The sequence below is a fragment of the Nuphar pumila genome, chromosome 7, assembly GCF_984573655.1.
Source record: "Nuphar pumila chromosome 7, dmNupPumi1.hap1.1, whole genome shotgun sequence".
NCBI lineage: Eukaryota > Viridiplantae > Streptophyta > Magnoliopsida > Nymphaeales > Nymphaeaceae > Nuphar > Nuphar pumila.
Genome location: NC_143255.1, coordinates 114,437,505 through 114,463,949, shown reverse-complemented (window position 1 = coordinate 114,463,949; position 26,445 = coordinate 114,437,505). Strand labels below are relative to the sequence as shown.

The following is a 26,445-nucleotide window of genomic DNA, read 5'->3' as shown; positions in this document are numbered from 1 at the left end:
AAATTCCAGTTCCATCATGTCATGCTACCAGATATACAAAATCAAAATTCCAGTTCCATCATGTCATGCTGCCAGATATACAAAATTAATGACAGTTTCGATTTAACAAAAAAGGTGAACAAAATTTTGGAAGGTGAATCATGGCAGCAGAGAGCTTATGGGACTCATTTAAACTTATAACTGGTTTAAGATATTATTCTCCTAAAACATTTAAAAGTCAGACAAATAGCTAAATATTGATGTCCTAGTTGCTTACCTTCATATCAGGACTGAAAACAATACGAAGTTGACCTTCACGAACAACACGGAGCTTCTCATAGACACATTCTTGTACAGCTTTTGCACACTCCAACAACATAATCCCAGAAGGAAACCTATGCTCCTGGGGCATGTCAAGAAACAAAAGCTCATCTAGAACTCCACTGTCAAACTTTATTTTGTTGAGCTTAGGAAGCACCTGAAAGGTAGTTTCTGTCCCACATCCAAGAGACAAAAAAGGTCTTCAGCAAAAAAAACTAGTAAAAGCAACCTCAAAATGGATAAACAAACTCTTAACATTCCTATGGTTAAGTTTGATGTGAATTATCTCAGGAATTGCAATTATAAAAAAAAATACAGAAGAAATACTCAAAATGAACTACATATCAGATAGAATTATAGAAAGAGACAACATATTGTACGGGAAGAGCAAAGAATACTGAAACCAATGATGTGCTATACTGCTATTGCAGATCTCTTTGAAGAGATCATTCATCAAAAGAAAAGATACAGAAATTAAAACAATACAAAACTGTTAGATGACAAGACATCATGCTTACAATAATCACCTACATATCTCTAGATTCCTTTTCTGCAACCCCTGATTGAGGTTAGATCTTAGACCTTTTCCCAGAGATTCGACTCACATCCTCAAAGAAACTGTTGAATCCTTCGGTATGGAACTTCAATGACTGAGGCTAAATATTTAAAGATTCTCTAATTCCTTCCCTTCAAAGTGTACCACCATATTAAGGGAAGCCACTGTAAGGAAATCAGAGTCTTCCAGTACAAACAAGAATGCCCACCAATAGGTACCAAATGGACAAGCACAAAAGAAAGCCACAAATAGGGATGGCAGTGGACCAGGGAGGATGCGGGGGACAAGGTCTCCACCCCCGCCGCGTCTCAAAATTCTACCCTCCATCCCCGCCTTCATCCCCACACGGGTTTTGATTTTAACCTCCATCCCCGTTTCAAGTCCTCCATCCTTGGTCCAAACAGGACAAGGCAGGGCGGAGCTCTGTTTTCCCCCTGGTCCACTGTCACCCCTAAAGGAGGTTGAACTGTCAAAGGGTATTTTAATTATTTTACTAACAGGGATCGGGGACGGGACAGGAGAACGTGTAAGTCCATCCCCGCACGGATCTTGATTTTAACCTTTATCCCTGCCTTCATCCCCGTTTCATGTCCTCCATATCTGGTCCAAACTGGGTGAGGCGGGGCAGGCCCCGTTTCCCTCTGATCCACTACCATCCCTAGCCACAAAGGGCATACTCACAAGTCATTCAAATAATTACATAATATGCATATCCACCTTTAGACATAATTGGTGTTGGACCACATACATTCGAATGAACTAACTCGAGTGGCCTAGTAGAGATTGAAAGTTATTTCATGAAATGGTAATTTCTTTGTTTTGCCAAGAATACAATAATTACAAGTAAAATTGTCAATATTACAAAAAATTTCCAAACTTGAAAAATATGAACTTTTTTAATACATTTGGATGTCCTAATCTTCTATGTCATAAGTCTAAATCTAATTTTTGGACATTGCAACAAAAGGTATTCTTGGGTATCTCTAAAAAATCCATGCATTAGAGGCCTTCTTCTCTATAGCCTTCCATAACGAGCTTCCCTTACTAGCAATCTTGCACCCAACAACCATTAAATAAGGAGATATTACACTCATAGTCCAAATTTTAAGAAACAAATAAAATATTTAAATTAAGTTTGAGAATATATCTTATTTTAGGAATTAAAAAAGTTTGAAGGTTTAAAAAGTTTTCTCAAAACTTGATATTCCTTTAATTTCAAGAGATGTACCATCGGCAATGAAAACATTAGGCAGACTTGAATTAGTACGACATTCAGATAAAATATTAAAATTGGGAGTCATATGAAAAGATGCACTGAAATCAAGAAGCCAAGGAAATTTATCAGAATTAATGAGACCACGACTCTGGTTGAAGTAGATGATCCTCTAAGGAGAACTTGAAATGATTCCACCAATTATAATAAAGACATAGCTCCAACAATAAGTATCTTGCAGGTTGCTCACGTCCTTATCTTCTTGAGGTGGACCAACCAAAGATGTGCCCCGGTTCATGACAATAGTGACATAATTTTTCGTTTATTGTCATACTCATTGCCTTGTCTCCTAAAATGAGGTGGTTTGTAAGTGTGAGTATAGGTTCTCGGAATAGATATGGGCAAAACAGAATCCTCATTCTTTTGTGGATGTTTCTTCAACCTATTATCCTTCATACTTAGTTCTTATATAGTATCAACAATAGAGGGAACTTTTCGTCTATGTAGAAGAGCTGACTTAGTAGATTCGTATTTGGGTCTTAATCCATTTAAGAATTGGTAAAAATGCTATATGTCAATTTGTTGTTGCCGGAGCTCGATGTCCAAAGGGCAATGCCACTTTGGTTCAAGAAGGGATAATTCTTCCCAAAGTTCGGAAAGACCATTGTATTATTTCCTAATGCTCATTTTCCCTTGATTCATGGTACGGGGATTATTTTGAAGTTTGCACATATATGCAATATCTTTAAGGGAATAAATTTTCTTGAGATAGTCATATACATCATTAGCATGTTCAAATTTCGCAAAGTTAGAACATTTCTTGATGTCTACGCTATTGATAAGCCAAGACATAATTTATAAATGTCTCATTCTTCATTCTTTCCATTTTTTCTCATAGTCGGATATAGCTTTGGTTCTTTCTCCATCCAAAGTCACTTCATTTCGGTTCTCCACTTTAGTGAGAGTTAGCTTAGGCTCCGGATCGGATCCATCTACTAACCCCCACAATCCCTTGACCCAAATGTGGTGCTTCATAATTGAAAACCACATTACATAGTTAGTATTGGGCATGATGGTAACACTTGCCTTATCTTCTATGATTTACAATAAGAATATATGAGAGTGAGAGTGAGAGAGAAAGAGAAGAGGTGAGAAAGAGAGATAGAAAGAGAATGAGCACAGAGAGATAGAAAGAGAATGAGCACGTCCACTTGAGCATCACGAGAACCCAAACAAAGAGTCAAGTCAATCTTCAAAGAGAGAGACACGAACACAAGCACACGAGCATATGGTTGTCAATCACCAACGATCAAGAGTACTATGTCTCTAATACCATGTAAGGAAATGAGAGTCTTCAAGTACAAACAAGAATGCCCACCAATAGGTACTAAATGGACAAGCACAAAAGAGAGTCACAAAGGGCACACTTACAAAATCCACAAAAAAGACTCTCACAATATAAAAACATAATATTTTATTGTTGTCCAAGTATGCAATAAGCATACTTACAAAGAGAGAATTCTCCCCTATATATACAAGCCAAAAGGAAGCCCATAGAGTCATTGGAGCTAGTCCAATCTAGCCGTTGGACTAGCTCCAATAACTAGATTTCTAGCCGTTGGACTAGCTCCAATGACTAGATTTCTAGCCGTTGGACTAGCTCTAACGGCTAGTCAACTATGTTTTGACAAGACAAAAAACAGACAACAACAACTACGCCTTCATCCCAAAACAATTGGGGTCAGCGATATGAACCAAAAAAAAAATTCATTTTGGGTCTTCCACATGAATCCTTTTCCTCCAATCATTTCTATCCAACGCCATGTCCTCGGTGAGGTTCAAAGCATTCATATCATTTCCTATCATCTCCATCCAAGTCTTCCTAGGCCTACCCCGACCTCTTTTAACTAATATATTTTCCCATTTCTCCAACCTTCTAACTGGAGCATCATTAGGCCTTCTCCGAATATGTCCAAACCACCGTAAACGATTCTCTCGCATCTTATTTTATAGAAAAAATTACAAAAGGTATTTATTTTATATACAATATGTATACATATGTATATATGTATACAAATACGTATACATACATGGGGATGTATACATATAAGTACATATATATATCATATATATATACATTAATATATGTATAATTTAACAGCCACTACTACCAAATGACAAACCACTCCTTGCCTTGCCTTGTAATCCACAAGGCCAAAATCAGAATTATGAAATTGGAAGGGTGATATCTACCTCCTCCTAGCCCCCATCACCCAATGTGTCAATTAGCAGGAGTAAGGTCACTCCCAGAATAAATAGGCCATCTCAACTCCCACAAGGCACAACATAAGATATCTAAAATATTAGATTTTGGTATCTTGTTGTAGTTTTAGAGGTGCGGAAGAGGAGAATAGGGGCTGGACATATTTCTGAATACATGTTTCCCAATGTGAGAACGTGTGAGTCTGCCTTCTACTTTATATAACCTTTCCTTTAGTAATGTTACAATATTAAGGAAAACACAAATAATGGGGGCAATAAAGGAGACAAAAGAATACTAAAAATGCATGTGAATATAGGTAAACATAATGACCCATACTGAATATATTGGATCTGGATCTGGATTCGGATTCAATCCAGATCCAAACCCAATCACATGATAATAGCCTCCCTCAAGTTGTACATGGTTTGCACCATGGACAACTTGTTCTTGAGATACCTCAATCTGTGTTGTAAGGCCTTTTGTGAACAAATCAGCTATTCGAATATCTGTTCCCACAAACTTTGCTTCTAACTCTCCATTTTCAATTTTTTCTATGATGAAGTGATGATCAATCTCAATGTGCTTGGTATTACCATGTTGAACTGGATTTAATGATATTTGAATAGCACTTAATTGTCACAAAATAATATCAACCTTGGAATTTTCTCCCCTAATTCAATCAAAAGATATCTTATCCAACTCAAATCTGATGTAGCTGTTGCCATAGCCCTTAGCACTTGACTTAGCAACAACCCGTTGATTCTGACTACTCCAAGACACCAAATTTCCATTAAGGTAAACACAATACCTAAAAATAGATCTTTCATCGGAATCTCCTGCCCAATCAGCATTGGAATATGCCATTAGCATTAACATATCCTCTCCTTGTGATCTCCTATATATCACCCACCTCCTCGTGTGCCCTTTATGCCTCCATATGATTGACCATTGGTTCATGCATGAATTGAGATACTTGATTTACAACATTTACTTTAGCAAACCTAGTAAAAGTGAGGTATTGAAGCATACCCACTATACTTCTATTTTCAGTTGGATTGCCATACAACTCTCTTGTGCAACTTAATCTTTGGTGTATTGGATTTGGTGTGGAGACATGCTTACAATCTTTCGAATTGGTATTAGAAAGCAGATCCATTGTATATTTATGTTGTGTCATAGCAAGGTCACCATTTTGAAACCTATCTACTTCCAACCCAGGAAACACTTCAACTTCACGAGATCCTTCATTTGAAACTTTATGGTAAGAACAATCTTGATCTCTTTAATATGCTCTTCTTAATTCCTGATATCATCAACATAAATAAGCAAAAATGTCATCTTTTCTTCTTGTAGATGAAAAGAGAGACTAAGAGGAGATCGCTGAAAACCATGATTGGCCTCTTTAGTCAGCAAACATGTGTCCTCGGGTCTTCAATATGGTACTTTGCGGGTTATTCCTATTGAGACGTGACACTTTGGGTCCAAACTGACATCCTAATGTATTTTAATTTAATGTATTTTGTTTCTTGTTTCAGTATTGCCCCTCTTACGTAAGAAACCTATATATTAGTCTTAAGGGCATTATTGTAAAGTTGTCTTGATATTAAAAAGGAACCCACGACTCACAATGGGAGTGTGTGGAGTCTTATGCTGCAGCATTACTTTTCTCATATTTCTCTTCTTCAAAAACATAACTCTTGCCTTCGAAACTTGTGAATATGTCTACACAAGTGCAGCCCATAGTTCCATAGTTGAGCAATCATCAAGAATGCTCGCTAAGACCTTTTGTGACTTGGTAGACGTGATATAGGCAACAAGTGCTTGATCATGTTTCATTCAGGACACATATTCCAGATTTCAAACTTGTATGGTGGTAGTGACAGCCTCATTTTCATCATTTTTTCCCACAAGACAAATTCTAATGGGATTTTAACCGTCCCATCCAGGTGTCCAGAGAGATCTTGGCTTCGAATAAAGGGAATTATTTGTCTTTTCCAAGTGAGAAAATTGAATGTAGTCAGTTTTTCTGAAACTAGCTGATTAAGAAAGCTAGCTGACATGGCCGAAGAAGAAGAATCATCCTTAGCCAAAAGAATAGCAAACCAAAGCACGGTTCGAATGTTGTTAAATAAATCAGAAAAAAACAATAGATTCAGTTGTAAATATTATGCTGGTCTGCAACTTTTTTTTTTAGGTAAACTCAGTCACAAAGAGAAAAATTTATCAGCAGCAGCAAAACGATACCTTCAGTATTCAAGCAAGAATAACAACTATTCATCAAAAAAAATTAGAAGACAAGGAATGGATCTTGTTTTGAAAGATTTGAATCGCCTGACTGAGATTCAGAGAATGAGGGACAGATCTGATTCTGATTCGGATTCGGATTCAGATCTAGGAAAAAAAAGGATATCAAAAAATCAAATCTGGATGGGTTTACAATTTGAAAAAGGAGGCAGATCTGAATCTTGATTCAAATTCAGATCTGAAGGCAATGGAATTAAAACACCTAAAATAAAATCAAATTTGAATCAGACTAAGGTTTTTGAAAGGAAGCAAGATCTGAATCTCTTGACCAAGATTAAGATATGAAACGATGAGAAGTAAATCATCAAGCAAGAAGAGAAAACAAAACTTAGGGTTTTTCAGATCTGAAAATGATGAAAAGGGAATTTTATGATAAACCGGAAGAGAAGAAGCAAGAAAAGAAAAGGGCACGAATAAGCCAAGATCCTTCAGAACTTACTAGGATGAGAAGATCCAAACCCAACCGCGCTCTGATACCATGTAAATCAAGGATGCGTCAATAGAAATTGAAAGAAGGAAGAAGAGAGATAGGAGAAAAGTAGGGCTGCAGCATAAGACTCCACACACTCCCATTATAGGTCGTGGGTTCCTTTTTAATATCAAGACAGCTTTACAATAATGCCCCTAAGACTAATATACAAGGCTCTTACGCAAAAGGGGTAAATACTGGAACAATAAAAAAACTACATTAAATCAAAATATATTAGGACGTCAGTCTAGATCTGGATCAGGATCCAAACCCAAAGTGTCATGTCTCAATAATTCTAGACACTTCTTCTTTCAATCTGCCATGTAAGAATGCATATTTCACATCCAAATGATTTGAAGACCAACTATAGTCAACAAGGGATAAAATCAAGGTACACATCTTGACAACAGGACTAAACCATACTTCTATGTAGCCTTTTGCCACAAGCCTGGCTTTGTACCTCTCTATCGAGCCATCGGGTTTATACTTTATCTTATAGACCCATTTTGAACCAACTACATTTTTTTCATTAGGCCTTTGTACAACTTCCCACGTTTGACACTCATGAAGGGCCTTCATTTCTTCTTTCATAGCCTCCACCCATCTCCGATTTTTGGCAGCTTGATTATACAACATAGGCTTATCATGTTAAGTTATCTCGGTAAAGAACAATTGATGATCTATAGAGAAGTCGTAACTTACTCATCTCTCTATTGGGTGTAGAATCCGTCCTGATATTCTTGGCTCAATAATGTTTTCTTGGGTTGTTGATCCTGGTTTTGCACCTTCTTTGCACCAGGGCTGATCAACGACATCTTTGTTAAAATGTAAAATTGTACATATAAATATAATAATAATATTATATTATTATATATATATATATATTTCATTTCTTTCTTTTCTATAACTTTTTTCCTTTATTTTTATTTTTTGTCTTTATGTCATCTAGTTCAATTTGAACTAAAATGGCAGTTGCTAGTCAAGTCCTGTCCAGACTTGACTAGCAATAGAGTTGTTGGACACAGTCCAACGGCTCTATTTAGAGTCGTTGGACTGTGTCCAACAGCTCTATTGAGTCTCTTTCAGCTGTGTATATAAAGGGGTACAGCCCCTCTTGTATATTATTCTAATGCTTCTTAAGCAATTGGTTTTTCATATCAATAAAGAATATCTTTTTATTTTTATTTTGTTTCCAATTATACCTTTTTTAAGGGTTATGCTTTAGTGTCATTCTTGACACTTTCCCTTGTGAATCTAAGCTCGTGTTTCGAAGATCCCTATTTCATTTCATGGTATCAGAGCCGCGGAAGTACTAGATCTTGAGGAAAATTTGCTTTGGTTTTCGTGCCCATTTGCAAAAGTGTTCACCACTTGAAGAGAAGTGTTTTATCACTTCATTGGGAAAGATTTCACATCTTGTTGTACTGTATTTTTCTTTCTTTTTCTTTTCTCTTCTTGTTTCTCTTTTATCCATATTCCTTCTCTCCTTGTAATCAATGGATGACAATGATAAAGTCACCATCATGCCTATGAAACTAAGCAATACGAATTATGTAGCATGGGCTTCAATCATGAAGCACCATATACGAGGGAAAAGGCCTATGGGTGATTGTAGATGGTTCCGATTCGGAACCTAAGCTATCTCCTACTAAAAAAGAGGGAGATAAAGAGGTTCCTCTATCGGAAGAAGAGAAAATCAAGGCTCTTGCCTCATACGAGAAGAAATGGAAAGAATGGAGAATATCTCATGCGAAGATAATGTCATGGCTTATCAATAACGTTGACATTGAAAAATGCTCAAGTCTTGCCAAATTTGATCATACCGATAAAGCATGAGAATACCTTAAGAATATGTATTCCCTCAAAGATATTGCACACGTGTGCAACCTCCAAGAAAAAGTTCGAATGATGACACAAAAAGACAAAACTATTCGTGAATATTACAATGGGTTGTCCGAACTTTGGGAAGAACTTTTCTTTTTAGAACCAAAGTGGCATTGTGCCGAAGACATCGAGCTTCGTCAGAAACAGCTCGATGTTGAACATTTTTACCAGTTTATCATTGAATTAAGGCCGGAATTTGAAACCACTAAATTGGCTCTCCTTCACCGGAGAAAAATTCCTTCTATTGTTAAAACTATTGAAGAGTTAACAAAGGAAGAAAATCGTCTCCGGAAAGGTTCTTCAAAAATTGAAAATGATTTTATTTTAGTCGTGTCTAGACCAGGGAATCGTGTTCGATCATATAGGCCTCCTCACTTTAACCGACAAAATGGTGATTATGATAAGAAGAAAGTTATTTGTCATCACTGTCATGAACCGAGACACTACAGGCCACAATGTCCCAAACTTAAGGAGCTGAGAGAAAAAAGAGCTGCAATTGCTGGATCAGAGCCTAAAGATCAGGATGCACCAGTTTCCCTGACCCAACTAATGGAGATTCTTCAGCCTCTCATCAAAGGTGCCTCTTCCTCATCTGAAGCTTCAACCGGCGCAGCAGCCTCATCTTTTTCTGATCTAGGTAAAATTTTCTTGGCTTCTTGACTCTGGTGCATCTTTTCATATGACCCCAAATAATCAAAGTCTATCCAAATGTGTTAAAAATAAAACAAGTGTGTCAAAGGTCTTTACTGCTGATGGGACTTCTCTTGAAATAGAAGGAATAAAAAAATTTAGAAAATATTATAAAACAAAAAAAAATTCTATTCCAGAAATTAGACATGTTCCCAAATTAAATTTAAATCTTTTATCTATATCTCAAATTTCTGATTATGGGTGTAATATTTAATTTTCTTCTCATGGTTGTTGGGTACAGGATCGTCAGTCAGGCAAGCTGATTGGGGAAGGTCATAGAGAAGGAGGACTTTATTACATGGATTTTTTGAAAATGTCGAAGAAAGCTTTTTGTTATAATATTCAAAAAATAGAGTTGAAACTGTGGCATAAGAAACTTGGTCATCCACATATAGCCAAAATCCAATATTTTTCAAATCTAGGAAAATTTTGTAACTCTGAATCATTTGATTGTAAAGATTGTATTCTCAGCAAAATGAAAAGATTACAATTTTAGAACGAACATTTTTCTCTTCAAGAACACTTGAATTAATACACTCGGATGTTTGGGGTCCTGCACCAGTAATTTCTAAAGGAGGATTTGTTTACTATGTTATTTTTGTCGATGATTTCTTCTGACATATGTGGATTTACTTTCTCAAACATAAGTCTGAAGTATTTTCATACTTTCAAACTTTTCATAATATGGTTAAAAACAAGTTTCAAAATGATATTGTTATTTTTCGCACATATTCAAGGGGAGAGTTTTTATCCACAAATTTTCAAAATTATCTTAAATTGCATGGCATCACACATCAAAGATCTTGTCCTTATACACCCCAACAAAATGGATTGGTGAAACGAAAACATCGTCATATTATAGAAACCACTAAGACTTTATTAATAGCAAATCAAGTCCCGAAAGACTTTTGGGCAGAAGTTGCCTTAACTGCCACCTATCTCATTAATAGGATGTCATCTTCTTCGTTACAAAATATCACTCCCATTGAGAAACTTATGAACATTTCTCTAGACTACTCTAGACTAAGAATATTTGGGTGCAAATGTTTCATATTTACTGACAAAAAAAGAAATTCATTTTGGGCCTTCCACATGAATCCTTTTCCTCCAATCATTTCTATCCAATGCCATGTCCTCGGTGAGGTTCAAAGCATTCATATCCTTTCCTATCATCTCCATCCAAGTCTTCCTAGGCCTACCCCGACCTCTTTTAAGTAATATATTTTCCCATTTCTCCAATCTTCTAACTGGAGCATCATTAGGCCTTCGCCGAATATGTCCAAACCACCGTAAACGATTCTCTCGCATCTTATTTTCAATGGGTGCAACACCTACCTTCTTAGGTATCTCCTCGTTCTGAATCTTATCTTTTATTGTATTTTCACACATCCATCTAAGCATCCGCATCTCAGCTACACTCATTTTTTGAATATGATGTCTCTTGGCAGCCCAACATTCCGTACCATCAAGTAAAGCGGGTCTAATAGTCGTCTTATAAAACTTTCCCTTCAACCGCAATGGCATTCTACGATCGCACAACACTCCAGTTGCACTTTTCCATTTCATCCACCCAACTTTTATCCTATGATTTACATCTCCATCAATTTCTCCATACTTTTGAATGATGGATCCCAAATATTTGAAATAATCATTCACCGGTATTTCTTGCTCACCAAGCTTCATTACACTCCCATCACTATTTCGTTGCTTACTAAACCGACATTCCATATATTCAGTCTTACTCTTACTCAACTTAAAACCTCTAGCTTCCAATGTCTGTCTCCATAATTCTAACTTAGCATTAACCCCAGCTCTAGACTCATCAATCAAAACAATATCATCAGCAAACGACATACACCACGGTACATTTTCTTGAATTGATCTCGTAAGCTCATCCATCACTATCGCAAATAGGAAAGGGCTTAAAGCAGATCCTTGATGTAACCCAACCGTTATCGGAAAATTGGTTGTCACCCCTCCACAAGTGCGAACATTGGTTACTACTTCATACATATCTTTAATTATACTAATGTACCTGAGAGAAACACCTTTCTTCATCATTGTCCACCAGAGAACGCCCCTAGGTACTCTATCGTATGCCTTCTCTAAATCAATAAAAACCATATGCAAATCTTTATTCCTCTCTCTATATCTTTCAATAAGTTGTCTAAGAAGATGTATAGCTTCCATAGTTGATCTTCCAGGCATAAAACCAAATTGATTCTCCGATATCGTGACAACCTTCCTCAACCTAGACTCAATCATCCTCTCCCAAAGTTTCATAGTATGACTCATGAGTTTTATACCACGATAGTTTGTGCAATCTTGTATATCACCCTTATTCTTATATAAAGGCACCAAAGTACTCTTCCTCCGCTCATTAGGCATCTTATTTGTTTGCCAAATCAAGTTAAAAAGATTTGTCAACCATTCTAAACCTTTCTCTCCCAAGCATTTCCAAGCCTCGATAGGTATACCATCTGGGCCAACTGCCCTTCTTGATTTCATTTTCTTCAAAGCCTCTGCAATTTCTTTCTTTTGAATCTTGCGCATGAAGTCACGATTTATCTCATGAAAAGAAATGGAGGTCTCCAAGATCTTGAGCATGACTATCATTAAATAGCTTATCAAAATAATCTTTCCATCTCTCCTTAATCTCCTCATCTTTGACTAAAACCCTTTGTGTTTCATCTTTGATACATCTAACCATACCCAAATCCCTCGATTTCCTATCTCTCGTCTTTGCAAACCTATAAATATCCTTCTCGCCTTCTTTGGTATCCAACTTGTCATAAACCTCCTTATATACCTTAGCCCTCGCGTTTCAAACTACTTTTTTAGCTTCCTTCTTTGCTATCATATACTTCTCCAAATTCTCATTATCACGACTCTTACTTAGATTTCTATAACACTCTCTTTTAACCTTAATAGCTAATTTGACATCCTCGTTCCACCATGATGTATCCTTACCTAGTGGTGCACCGCCTTTAGACTCACCCAATACCTCCTTAGCCACTTTTCTCATGCCACCCGCTATCTTATTCCACATTGATTTTAAATCATCCTCGAGACACCAATCAGCTTCCTTAACTACCTGCTCTACAAACATTCCTTGTTTAGCTCCTTTCAGTGCCCACCACTTAATTCTAGGATTTATCCTATGTCTATCCCTTTTGCAGCATTGTCTAATTCTAAGATCTAAAATTAAGACTCTATGTTGTGTAGCTACACTTTCTCCCGGTATAACCTTACAATCGATGCAACAACCCCTATCTCTCTTTCTAAGTAGGAAAAAATCTATCTGACTCGTATTAACCCAACTTTTAAATGTTACTAGGTGAGACTCCCTTTTCCTAAACCAAGTGTTTGCTAAGATCATATCATAGGACAAACAGAAATCTAAAATCCTTTCTCCACTTTCATTTCTTTCTCCTATACCATAGCCTCCATGGATACTCTCAAATCCATCCCTACTAATGCCTACATGTCCATTAAGGTCACCGCCGATGAAAAGTTTTTCTCCATAAGATATCCCTTGTACTACTCCATCTAAATCTTCCCAAAATTGATGCTTAATGGAATCATCTAAACCTACTTGAGGTGCATAAACACTAATAATATTAATAATATCCGTACCTAATACTAATTTAATAAGTAAAATTCTATCACCCTTCCTACGGACCTCAACTACATTATCTATAAATTGACGACTCATAACAATCCCTACTCCATTCCTATTCCTATTTATTCCTGTATACCAAATCTTATATCCCCAAGGTTCTATCACTTTTGCTTTCTCACCTACCCATTTGGTCTCTTGTAGACATAAAATATCAATCTTTCTCCTACACATAACATCTACTAACTCTACCAACTTACCAGTTAAAGACCCTATGTTCCAAGTGGCTAACCTAATTTTATGGTCTTGGACTAACTTCTTTACCCCCACCCGTCCAACAAAGTGAGGGAACCCTTGCCTATTTGACACCACACCCGGGCGCCGGTGTGACGGGTAAGGCTCTTCATTTAGAAAAAAAATTTTATGGTCTTAAACAGGCACCAAAAGCCTCGTATGACAGGTTTAGTCATGTTATGCTCGATATTGGATTCAGAACTTGTCTGACTGACAATACTTTGTTTGTTAAGATTTCTAATGCAGGGATTATTAATCTTCTTTATGTGGATGACATGATCATAATACAGAGCAGGACCAGAACAGGCCTATACAGCGTGACCCGGTCGTGGCCAGGGATCTCGATACCAATGGGAAGGACGATCGAACCCAGGTGATGGATCCAACCTCGAGCACGGAACCTCGACTCAAGGACGTGCCCTTGCGTACCTATTATACACGAGCGAAGGTCTGAAACGCGCACGTCCCCAGCATTCCAACACATGGGTGACCCAACGTCAGCAGCTTCGATTTGATCTCGGGTCTAGGGACTAGACCCGAGATCCAGATCCGTTGTGCAATCTATAAAATACACAGCCTTAGGGTTACGTGGGGTGAAGAAGATTGATGATTTATTTTTTTTATTGTTTCTCTCTTTCTGTGAGCATTTTGTTTTCCACTGCAGCTGTTATTTCTATTTCCCAAAATTTTCTTTATTCCTCATTGTAATTCATTACTTTTCAATAACCGAATTAAGGTAGATCTATTGTTCAGATCACCTGTTTCTCACGTTTTCTGTTCGGTATTATTTACTTCTGCATGGTGGATGAGTGTTGTGGGAGGTGCACCTAACGTCAGCATACAGGTGCATTAGGACCCCAATATCCCGTTGCATCAAAGTGGTATCAGAGCACAACCCCTCCTCCTTGGTCGACGGTATGGAGCAAGAAGCGAGGGATGATCCTGATAGCGAGAAGGAACAAGAGGGATCAAACACCAGCAACGAGGATCCCATGATGTGGATGATCGGCATGATGACGAAGATCCAAGAAAATATGCTACGTGTAAGCAAGGGCGTGGCCCTCGAATCGTCGGTGGAGACGCACGCAACGACCATGCTGAAAATGAGTGTCGGATTGGACGGCGATGCCGCAGGCCCCGCGGGTGCGATGGCGCTCGAACAAGTCAAACTGAACCCCCGTCAACCTGTTGTGCAACCGGATGGCACTGAGGCGGGCCTGCACAGGGATGCTGGTCGCGTGACACTCCAGCAGATGGTACCGTTTCTGAACTCTGTCACGGCTGCGACTCAGGTGGTCGGAGCCCTCCAGCTGAACCAGGGGGTCGTTGAAGGACCTCTTGACGTCGACTTGGGTGCACAGACCTGGCCTCAAGCCACAGCAAAGGGGCCCTGTAGGCCAGAGCCTACAGGGCCCGAGCGTGACGCTGGGCCAGGCTGTAGGCGCGACCGCGTCAACCCGAGCCAGGGCTGACCTATCACCCCTTCCAAAGTTCGTGCATGGGGGCACGATCATAGCCCACCAGCGAGCAGGGGGGTGTGGTCCCTTGTGGGTCGGACCGAACCCAACAGGTTCCAGCCCGGAGCGAATGGTAGCAGGGCCCAGACCCGAGACTTGAGGACCACCCTTTGGGTCCCAAGGAGCGGGTCCGGGCTTTGAACCCCATCACCCGGCTTACCCAGTTGGGTCCGGTTTGCGGGTTATCCTGAATCTGACCCAACCCAATAATTTTGATCCTAATGCGCGATCCAATACCGACCCAGTCTTGCATCGGACCCGAACGGAGCTCCAGTTTGATTTTGAGCCGGGTCAAAACCAAACCCATCATGTTATGGATCAGGGTTCGAGTTCTAACCAGACCTTTGTTCCCCACAACTCGATCAATGATCCTACCTATCCCATTCTGAGTCCAACGACTAGTATAGGGTTTGATCCGGTCCAGATCCAATCGGGTGAGTCATCTCAGTACTACACAACCCATAACCAATACCCATACAAAACCCCAAACCTGACCCAATCCATTATCTCGTCCCCGTTCCAGAACCCTGTCCCATATCCAACCCACTACTTCCACCATACCCCAACTTCCAACCCAAATCCATATTACCCCATTCCCACCAACCCAGAAACGATTCACCGACCAGTCCTCCCACCTACTATATCGGTGCCTCAACGCCGACAGCAGATGGCTCCCACCAAAGGGCGGGCCAGACCGAGGCAATTTCAGGTAGCAACTATGCAGATTCAGCAGGGACCAACGCAACCTAAGCGCCGACCACGTCACTGGAGTTCGTCAACACCAACCTCCAGGCGAGCACTATTATGACGAGGATGACGATGTCGTGATGGATGACGACGCCTTCTGGAATGAGTACCATGCAGGAATGGTGGAACCTCGTCAACAGAGATCGCCAGAGTACACCTCCACCTACGGGGTGAAGTCGGACCTTCCAGAGTTCGCGGGACGATTCGACGCCGAGCAGTTCTTCGACTGGGCCTATGTCATGGAGTTTTTCTTCGACTACCACTCTGTAGTTGAGCATCGTCGTGTCTCTCTAGCGTCCACTCGATTGAGGGGCCTAGCGCAGACATGGTGACTTGAGCTACAAAGGTCGAGGGAACGGCAGGGGCAAGAGCGTGTGCAGACATGAGAGTGCAGACATGAGAAGAGATGCAAAGATTGATGCAGACCAAGTTCGTGCCATCAGACCACGCTGAGAGAGCCTACAAGGAGTACCTGACCCTGCGTCAAGGCACCTGTACCATGACGGAATACACTGTTGAGTTCCATCGTTTATCCCTGCGAGTTGAGATCGAAGAGACAGCCCATCAGCAGGTCACGAGGTATATTTTCGGTCTCCGTTATGCTATTTCTAATGATTTTAGTTGTCACAGCATTGGATCAGGCCAGCAGTTATGCCATGAATGTGGAGGAAAAGTTGAAAAGGAGACAGGAATATAGTCTCCCGAAGTGACTCATCTAGTCGACCTAAGTCGAGTTTCCCAACCAGGGGAGTGAGCTCCCTAAGGAAGGAAGACTCAAAGTTCACCCCAAGAGTAGATCCTAGCAAACCTGACCAGTCCGGACCAGCCTACCATACCAGATCCAAGTCCAAGCCTAGTGAGTCTACCATCCGTTGTTTTAGGTGTCAAGAGTTAGGACACGTGGCCTAAAAATGCCCCAACATGAATAAGAGCGCCCATTTCATAGAAGGTGTCGTTGAGTCAGTGTCAGATAGTGCGACTAAGGGTGAGTCGTCGGTTGAGGAAGAGCTTGAGGTGGAAGTCGTAGAGTTTGATGGTAACGTCGAGAATTTATTGTCTATTCATCATGTTCTAACCAGTGTTGTGAGAGGCGTATGCCTCAGAGGCGAGGCGCACGCTCAAAGTACTGAGGCGTTGCTGTGATGCGCCCCTCATCAACCTCCGACCAGTTGTGACCACCGACCACCGGAGTTGCTGTGCTGCAGCTGCTGCTCAGTCTTCTCCGACCACCGGACGACCGGCATATCCCTCGCTTCCGTACCAGCTGGGCGCATGGTCCTTCTCTTACTGCCTCCCCTCCCACTGCTTCACTTCCATACCAGTTGTGAGAGGCGTACGCCTCAGAGGCGAAGCGCAGGCTCAACGCCTCACTTCGCCTCATCGCATTTAACAACCTTGGTTCTAACTGCACTTCGAGAATCGGGCCCCGCAAAATGGTTGCAAAATAACATCTTTAGAACCAGGTGTAACTATGAGGGCCATGCGTGTGATGTCATCATTGACACTGGATCTTGTGAAAACATGGTTTCTGAAAGCATTGTGTCCACCTTGAATTTGAAAACGAAAAAACTGGCTCAACCATACAAAATGGCATGGTTCAAAAGGGAAAATGAAGTTCCCATAAACCAGCATTGTCTAGTTAGATTCTCTATGAGGGAGCATTACCACGATGAGGTGTGGTGTGATGTAGCCCCTATGAGCGCGTGTTATATCCTTTTTGGGCATCCCTGGCAGTTTGATCGCAAGACCATCCACGATGGCCGTAGGAACACGTACTCAATTAATTTTAAGGGGCATAAAATAATCCTCCTCCCTATCAAGGAGACCGGTTTCCCCACTGTGGATAAGCCCGAGCGAGTTCCTCGGCTCGTGGGCCTATCATACCGAACTTTGTTGAGCCATTGCAAGGACGGTTATTGTTATGCCCCGGTAGCCAAATCGTCTATGAGTACGTCGTTGCCCGTTTCTGCGGACGTCGCGCCCCTTATCGAGGAGTTTCACGATATTATGCGAGACGACCTTCCCAATGGCCTACCTTCGATGAGGGTGGTGCAGCATGTCATCGATTTTGTCCCGGGGTCGAGTCTACCTAACCTCCCCGCGTATCGCATGAACCCATCTGAGCATGTCGAGTTGTTGAGACAGGTTCAAGAGCTACTGTAAAAGGGTTTCATTCGTGAGAGTGTAAGCCCTTGCGTAGTGCCCACCCTGCTCACTCCTAATAAAGATGGGTTCATGCGCATGTATGTCGACAGTAGAGCGATCAATCGCATCACCGTCAAATACCGCTTTTTCATTCCCCGGTTGGATGACATGTTCGATATGTTGGTTGGTGCCTCTATTTTCTCCAAAATCGATTTAAAAAGTAGGTACCACCAGATCCGTATCCGAGAGGGAGATGAGTGAAAAACAACGTTCAAGACACGTGACGGATTGTATGAATGGTTAGTCATGCCATTTGGTTTATCAAATGCCCGATCACTTTCATGAACATGATGACCCAAGTGTTGTGTTCTTGTATAGGACGGTTTGTCGTTGTCTATTTTGATGACATTTTGGTCTATAGTTCTTCGTTGTCTGATCATTTGAGTCATTTGCGTCAAGTCCTAGAGATTTTGAGGAAGAAGAAGCTTTATGTGAATGCCGAGAAGTGTGAGTTCATGACGTCAAGCGTAGTGCTTTTGGGTTTCATTGTGTCGTCTGATGGAGTGAAGGCTGATCCTGCCAAGGTTCGAGCTATTGTAGAGTGGCCTACCCTGCGAACTATAGGAGAGATCTGCAGTTTTCATGGGTTGGCCACCTTCTACCGTCGATTTGTGAGGAATTTTAGCACCCTCATGGCCCCTATCACGGAATGCCTAAAGGGTACTAGCTTCCATTGGACCTCAGCTGTGGGCAAAGCCTTCACACTCATCAAAGAAAAAATGACTAGTGCCCTCGTCCTAGCCCTTCCTGATTTTAGCATAGTTTTTTAGGTTGAGTGCGACGCCTCTAAAGTGAGAATTGGTGTCGTCCTGAGTCAGAACCGTAGGCCTATTGCGTTCTTTAGTGAAAAGTTGACTTAGTCGAGATGCCAATATTCTACTTATGATGTTGAGTTTTATATCGGTATACAAGCCCTTTGTTATTGGAAGCACTATCTCATTTATAAGGAGTTTGTCTTGTACACGGATCATGAGGCATTAAAGTATCTAAACAGTCAGAAGAAGTTGAGTGTGAGGCACGCCAAGTGGGTCAGTTTCTTGCAAGAGTACACTTTTACGATTCGCCATCAATCAGGTACTCTGAACAAGGTAGTTGATGCATTTAGCAGAAAAAATAGTCTTTTAATGACTATGTCCGTGCAGGTCATTGGGTTTGAGCAGTGCAAAGAGTTGTACCCAACGGATCCTGATTTTCAGCAGGTCTGGGAAGGGTGCCTCTCCTCTACCAGCACGGCAGACCCACGGTTCACTATACATAACATATACCTCTTTTGAGGTAATAAGCTATGTGTGCCCGCATTCTCCCTTAGGCTACAATTGATTTCTGAGTTACACGAAGGGGGGCTAGCTGGGCATTTTGAACATGATAAGACGTTTGCACTGTTAGATGAATGCTATTTTTGGCCCAAAATACGCAAAGATGTTGTCAAGTTTGTCGAGAGTTGTCGAGTATGTCAAGTGTCCAAGGGTGGACGTCAGAATAGTGGTCTGTATACTCCTTTGCCCATCCCTGAGCGGCCTTGGGAACATGTCTCCATGGATTTTATTGTGGGTCTTCCCAGAACCTCGCGTCGTTTTGACTCCATCTTAGTCGTAGTTGACTGATTTTCCACAATGATTATCTTTGTTCCGTGTAAGCGAACCACTGACGCCTCGTTAGTAGCCTCGTACTACTTCAAGGACGTGGCCCGCTTTCATGGATTGCCTCACACGATCACCTCAGATCGTGACACTCGCTTTATGAGTCACTTTTGAAAATCGTTATGGGCCTTATTGAAAACCAAACTCCAGTTCAGCAGTGCATACCACCCGCAAACCGATGGTCAGACCGAAGTCGTGAACCGCACCTTAGGGAACCTACTAAAGAGTCTAGTTGGGGAGAATGTCAAAACATGGGACCTAGTCTTGTCGCAAGTCGAATTCGCCTACAATAGTTTCATCAACCGGTCCACAAGCAAGTCTCCTTTTCAAGTGGTTTATGGGCGTTCACCAACCCATGTAGTAGATCTAGCACCTGTGTCTAGTCTCCACAACCCATCCCCAGACGCATTTGATGTCATTGAGTACATGCGTGATATTCATAGACAAGTCCGAGCCAAACTTGTTGAAAGTTACGAAACTTACAAAGCTTATGTGGACCAATGTCGTCGTGATGTCCAGTTTCAAGTAGGTCAGTTAGTATGGGTTTACCTACGTCCTGAGCGTTTCCCAGTAGGCACTTATGGTAAGTTGAGCCCTAAGAAGCATGGCCCTTTCAAGATCCTTCGGCGATTGGGTCTGAATGCCTACCTCCTTAAACTGCCCGAAGATTGGCACATTTAGCCTATCTTCAATGTCTCTGGTCTATATGCTTATTGTGGTGACAACAAGTTGTCAGAGCCGACTTCTTCCCAACCAGGGGAGAATGATGCAGAGCAGGACCAGGCCGGGCCTATACAACGTGACCCAGTCGTGGCCAGGGATCTCGGCACCAATGGGATGGACGATCGGATTCAGATGATGGATCCAACCTCGAGCACAAAACCTCGACTCAGGGACGTGCCCCTGCGTACCTATTCTAGACGAGCGAAGGTCTGAAGCGCGCACGTCGCCAGCATTTCAACACATGGGTGACCCAACGTCAGCAGCTTCGATTTGATCTTGGGTCCATGGACTGGACCCGAGATCCAGATCCGTTGTGCAGTCTATAAAATACCCAGTCTTAGGGTTACGTGGGGTGAAGAATGATGATTTGTTTTTTTTATTGTTTCTCTCTTTCTGTCAACATTTTGTTTTCCACTGCAGCCGTTATTTCCATTTCCCAAAATTTTCTTTATTCTTCATTGTAATTCATTACTTTTCAATAACCGAATTAAGGTTGAATAATACAGATCACCTGTTTCTCAGGTTTTTTGTTGGGTATTATTTACTTTTGCACGGTGGACATGCGTTGTGGGAAGCGCACCTAACGTCAGCATCCAGGTGCGTCAGGATCCCGATTTCCCACTGCATCAGATCATCACCGGAGGAGACGAACAGAAAGTTGAAAACATTAAAAAGCTTCTTAAAAATCATTTTGAAATGACTGATTTAGGTTTATTGAAATATTTTTTAGGAATTGAAGTTGTCTATTCCCCTCGAGGTTATTTATTATCTCAATCTAAGTTTACTTTTGATATTGTTTTCAAGTCCGAAATCACAGATGATAAGAAAGTGGATACTCCAGAAGTTGTAAACACCAAAATGTGAATTGATGATGGAGAACCTCTCGAAGATCTCACTCGTTACAGACAACTTATTAGAGCACTTTCATATCCCTCCATTACTAGACATGATATAACACACGATGTATACACAACTAATCAATTTCAACATGCTCTTACTTTTGTTCACATGGGAGCAGTTTTGTGTATTATTAGATACATTAAGTCTTCCATTTCGCAAGACTTTTTCTAACATGCTTTAACTTCATTAGATTTAATTGCTTATACTGATGTTGACTGTGGAAGTGATCCCGAAAACAAGCACTCAACCACTGGTTTTTGTGTTTTCTTACGTGAATCACTGATTTTGTGGCGGTACAAGAAGCATCAAAAGGTCGTTCTTTCGTCAACCGAAGCTGAATACCGAGCTATGGCCACCACAATGATGGAGGTAGTCTGTCTGAGAAGACTGTTGGCTGACATGAGAGTTGAAGTGACAAAAGCCTCACACGTGTTGTGACAACAAGAGTGCGATCTACATTGTCAGTGACCGAACATTTTAGGAACACACCAAACATATCAAAATGAATTGTCACTATATCATAGAGGAGTATCTATATGGAACCATTGATCTGCCTTATATTACATCAGAATACCAATTAGCAAATTTTTTCACCAAACCTCTCGTTGCTCTTAGATTTCATTTTCTCTTAAAAAAACTTTTGCTCATTGTATTGTAAGTTTGAGGAAGAGTGTTAAAAGGTGTATATACATATATGTATTATTAGATATAATACATATATATTTAGATATTATTTATATTTTTCTTTTTTTCTTTATTTATGTTTTGTATTTTTAGGTTGTCTAGTTCATTTTGAACTACACTCAAACTAGTCAACATTTTCATGTTGACTAGTTTGAATAGCCGTTGCAACTAGTCCAACGGCACTATCCAACAGCTACAAATAGTGTTGTTGGATTAGTTCCAATGATTCTTTTGGAGCCCCCTAAAGGCTTTTCTCTCCCTCTCTCTTATGTATATAAATAGGGGTAACTCTCCTCTCATTGTAACAATGCTTTTTAAGCATTTTATGTGAATGAAATAATTTTGTGATTTTCTTCTTGAGTTCTCTCATTTGAGACCTTTTGTGGGTTATGATTAAGGTGTCTTTAATAGACACTTGTTGTAAGCATTTACGCTTTCGTGGAAGATCTTAATTTCATTACAACCGTCACCCATTAAAGGCAAGAAGACAGAACCTGCCCAGACATTTCACCATAAAGTGTCATCATCATTACACAGGGAGATTTAGTCTTACATCATAGGTACAAAGGCAATTAAATCAACAAAGAATGGTTACACTACATATTACATCCTACAGTCTTCTCCCATGAAGATCATAAGCCCAATTCAAGGTGGGTTTTGGACAGGCTTATGTGCAGACTTGTGAATACCTGCACCCCAGACCAAGCCCAGAATTATTTCCCTTTTTTAATAAGAAATTCCTAGCACTAGGCCACTATATGGCCAGGGTCAAAGTTAAGGTCAAAGCCTGACTAAACCACAACCCTAACAACCTACCAGGCCAGGCAAGAATATCAGGTTCTTGCATGTCCAAGCCAAGCCCAGCTAGACTAAACATGATGTGTATCACCTAATAACAATGACACTCAAAAAGGGACAGAAAATTAGCCAGTGGAAAAGGGGTGCCTGAAAATGGGAAAGCACCCCTTTAGAGTGGAAATGAACATGCCAATCTCAATCTTCTATTGTAGATGCAGTAATCATAATTAAATAAAAGAACTAAAAAGATTATAGTAGTAATTACATATATTCACCCAGAAATAGATGGTCAAGCCCTAAGTTGATTAGAGAAAAACCCGTAGACAATTCCCATGGCTTTCTTGTGGACCCAATTTGAGCTTCAAAACAATAAATTAAACAATTCAAGTAGAACATCATTTAGGTACAAGTCACCTAAAACATGTAGACACAAACACTAATATTTCCCTTGCTAATATCAGCAATAATATTTCTCCTGACTTAAAAAAGAAGTTGGCTTCTCCAGAAAATGTCAGCATTTCTTTAAATAAAAACAAAAAAACCGAAAAATAATTTATTGACAAAAGACCTTTTCAGACTGATAATATCGCAATAATATCATGATAAATATATCAGTCACATTTTCAATTTATTGTGATCCGTCTGCCATTTTCCATTTCTGGAAAAAAAAACTAAAGACAACAAATTGGAAAATATCAAAAACATTTGGTGACTATCCATCTGAGTAAAAATGACAAATAAATTAGATGATGACAAATCACCATGGATAGAAGAACAAAAACAGATAGTGGAAGTACAGTTGCCATCCAGAAGGACCAGAACAACATGCTCTAACCCACAACAGAAATGTTGAAAAGAAAATACAACAAAGAAACATATCAAGAAACAACAAACAGTTTCTTGGCATTAGGAAGTTCATAAGCTACAAGCACATTTACCAAGTGTTACCAGCTTCATATGCAAACATCATGTTGAAGACAAGTAGAAAGCGAAAGATTTAATGTTAAGTTAGGTGTGTACAAACTAAGCACCATTTCAACTTTCAAGCAGAAGACTATTTTACATTTTAAATTTCAAGCAAGTACATAAAAGTAAACATTTTCCTGACAAAAGAAAAGCCACATATCATCATCATAGATAACGTTACTGCTTAAATGTACTAACCAAATCCCCTCCCTGATTTAGAACCGCAAATTTCACACTGCCACACCTCCTGCCAAAGAACAGCAAAACATATCATTCTCAACAAATCCAGAAAGCAGGCTCCAGGTTAAGGCATTTTAGGTAGAGTTTCTAACCTTCAAAAGCATTCACAGCTTAAATGCATAGCTGAACTTTCAACTAAGTTGCAAATGCAGTATATTATAAAGAGATGTCAGAAGCAAAAAAACTCACCATAGCCGATTGTGGAAACATGCAAGGGTTACTATGTCCCACATTATCATATGATGATAAGCACCACCTTTTCTTAGCCCGAAGCCCAAAATATTCAGCCACAAATTTTCTCCAGTAAAGAATACTATTGTCCTGAACAAGGTAAGAAATCCATTAGAAATGATGCAGCTATCTACAAACACTAATGCTCGAACTTGAATGTACAAAAAAGTCAAAAACCAATGGACAACACTCATAGAGGAAGTCTAGATAGTATGATTTCGTAGAAGGCAAAAGCTGCTTTACAAATACAATTGTAGACAGAGATAAATATACTCTTATTGTCATGGGAAAGTCTGTCTTTGAAACAACTCACAGCTGGCCGTTGGCGCTGATGAATTATGTACTGCATAAGGCGGCGAGAACAAGCCCCACTTTCATAGGGTTGCTTCATAGCAGAAGTTGGCTGCATATTCTGTTGTTGTAAATGATAGTGAAGCTGCTCCTGCTGCTGTTGTTGATGCTGTATATGGGTCCGCTGCATTAGTGACGTAGGCTGCAACAACTGCAGCTGCTGCAACTGATGCTGATGCCGCTGCAAAAGCCTCTGCTGCTGAAGCATTACTTGTAACTGGGGGCTAATGCCCTGTAACTGAAGGGAATCTTGCTGTTGGAGATGAGCCGCCAGCCCTGAATCTGATCTTTGCAGCAGCTGCTGCATGACATGTTGCTGCAACAGATCATCTTGTCGGGAATCAAGCCCACAGTTCTGCATTTGGTTGTGCTGAATGAGCATGTTTTTTTGGTCCTGATTAAAATTCTCAAGCGCCTGGCGAGTAAGCTGCTGCATGGCTTGCTGATTAATATAAGGTGTTTGACCAGTTTGCAAAAAAGACTGCTGGTGAGGGGATTGCTGTATTGTTGATTGCGATGTAGCAGATGAAGCACCTTGTTGCTGCATCTGTTGAGAATTCTGATCCTGATGGGACTCTATCCTAGTCAAAGAAGATCCGCTCTGCTGAATAATTGAAGATCCCTCCATGGTGGAAGAGCCGGATATGCTTATGTTACCGGATGAAAATGACATGGGTGATGCAGGAAGCCGCATGTGCGAGTCCGCATTGATGCTGGCACTTCTCTGCAGATGGGCACCACTAGAGAGAGCGGAATTGGCATCGGTGACCGACGAGCTTGCCCCAACGCTTGGTCCAGAGTTCCCCCCACTGTTCATGACACGGTTCATGTCGCCCGATCCTGGATTCCCCCTTCCGGGGCCAGGAATCGACACAGGCGAGTTCCCAAAACTAGGGTTCAGTTGGGAGTTCGCGATGCACTGGGCCTGGCTGTCTCCTTGGAAAAATATGCTGGAAGCAGATGAAGGTTGAGCTGGGGCTCTAGCCACAGACAGCACGGCCGCCAGCTGACGGCTGGAATCCACGTAGCTATCCAATGCCAGCTCTCACTTCCTCTTCAACCCCCGAAAAAAAAAATCCAAGCTTTCGACTGAAAATCCTTCTATGTGATCATCCAGCAAAAAGCCTTTAGTGCTACAAGAAAACCCTTATTTCCCCAGACTCTGAGCTTCCGGTATCTTCAACGAAACCTACGCAAACCCTTAGCTCAACAAAAAACTTCTGTGTGGAAACTCGATCGTTCTCACCCTGCTGCTCTGCGCACGTACAACCACTCCCAACTCAGAAACTCGGCCAAACCACCCAAACTACCTCAGCAAGAAAGAAATGCAGAACAAGCCACACACTGGAACAAAAACACTGTTGACAAAAACCCTAACGATAATCAGGGAAAACCTAAACCAAAAAACAAAAGCTCCAAACTCCACCACCTCAACAAAAACCCTAAAAAGATCAAAGCTCGATAGAAATTCGATCGAGCCACGCGATCAGAGCCAGAATTTCAAAATGAGAACCATAAAAACGAATTCCCCACACAACAAACGCCTTTTCTAGACAAACCAAAAGCTAAAAAAAAAAAAGAAACAACTATTTCTACACCTACAATTGATCAATTTCCATCCAACAAAAACAAATCTCAAAAAAATAAGAAAGAAAGAAGAGAGAGAGAGAAATAGGAGAAAGATTTGATCATTCCCTAATTCTTCGCATCGAGAAGGAACAAAAATTTTAAGAAAAAAAATCAATTTTTTCTTCTCACCGTCACCGCCCGAACGAAAAGATTCGCCTATGATTTCTATACAGGGGAAGCGTGGGGGAAATTTCAGTGACTGGCTACAACTGTCGATAGCCC

General features: G+C 40.6%; 1 protein-coding gene across 1 annotated transcript in view; it reads right to left on the bottom strand.

Annotated features, from left to right (window-relative positions):
• The window catches only part of LOC149833019 (putative transcriptional regulator SLK2), a 54,170-nt gene extending 28,216 nt beyond the window's left edge, over window positions 1–25,954 (bottom strand). Inside the window, exons 1-4 of the mRNA XM_090014848.1 lie at window positions 24,557–25,954; window positions 24,202–24,333; window positions 23,971–24,019; window positions 257–471 (exon numbers count right to left, since the gene is read on the bottom strand). Of these exons, the coding sequence (XP_089870974.1) occupies window positions 257–471; window positions 23,971–24,019; window positions 24,202–24,333; window positions 24,557–25,423 (1,263 nt within the window). The 5' untranslated portion in view covers window positions 25,424–25,954. The remainder of the gene's footprint in view (window positions 1–256; window positions 472–23,970; window positions 24,020–24,201; window positions 24,334–24,556) is intronic.
• Window positions 25,955–26,445: the final 491 nt, after the last annotated feature.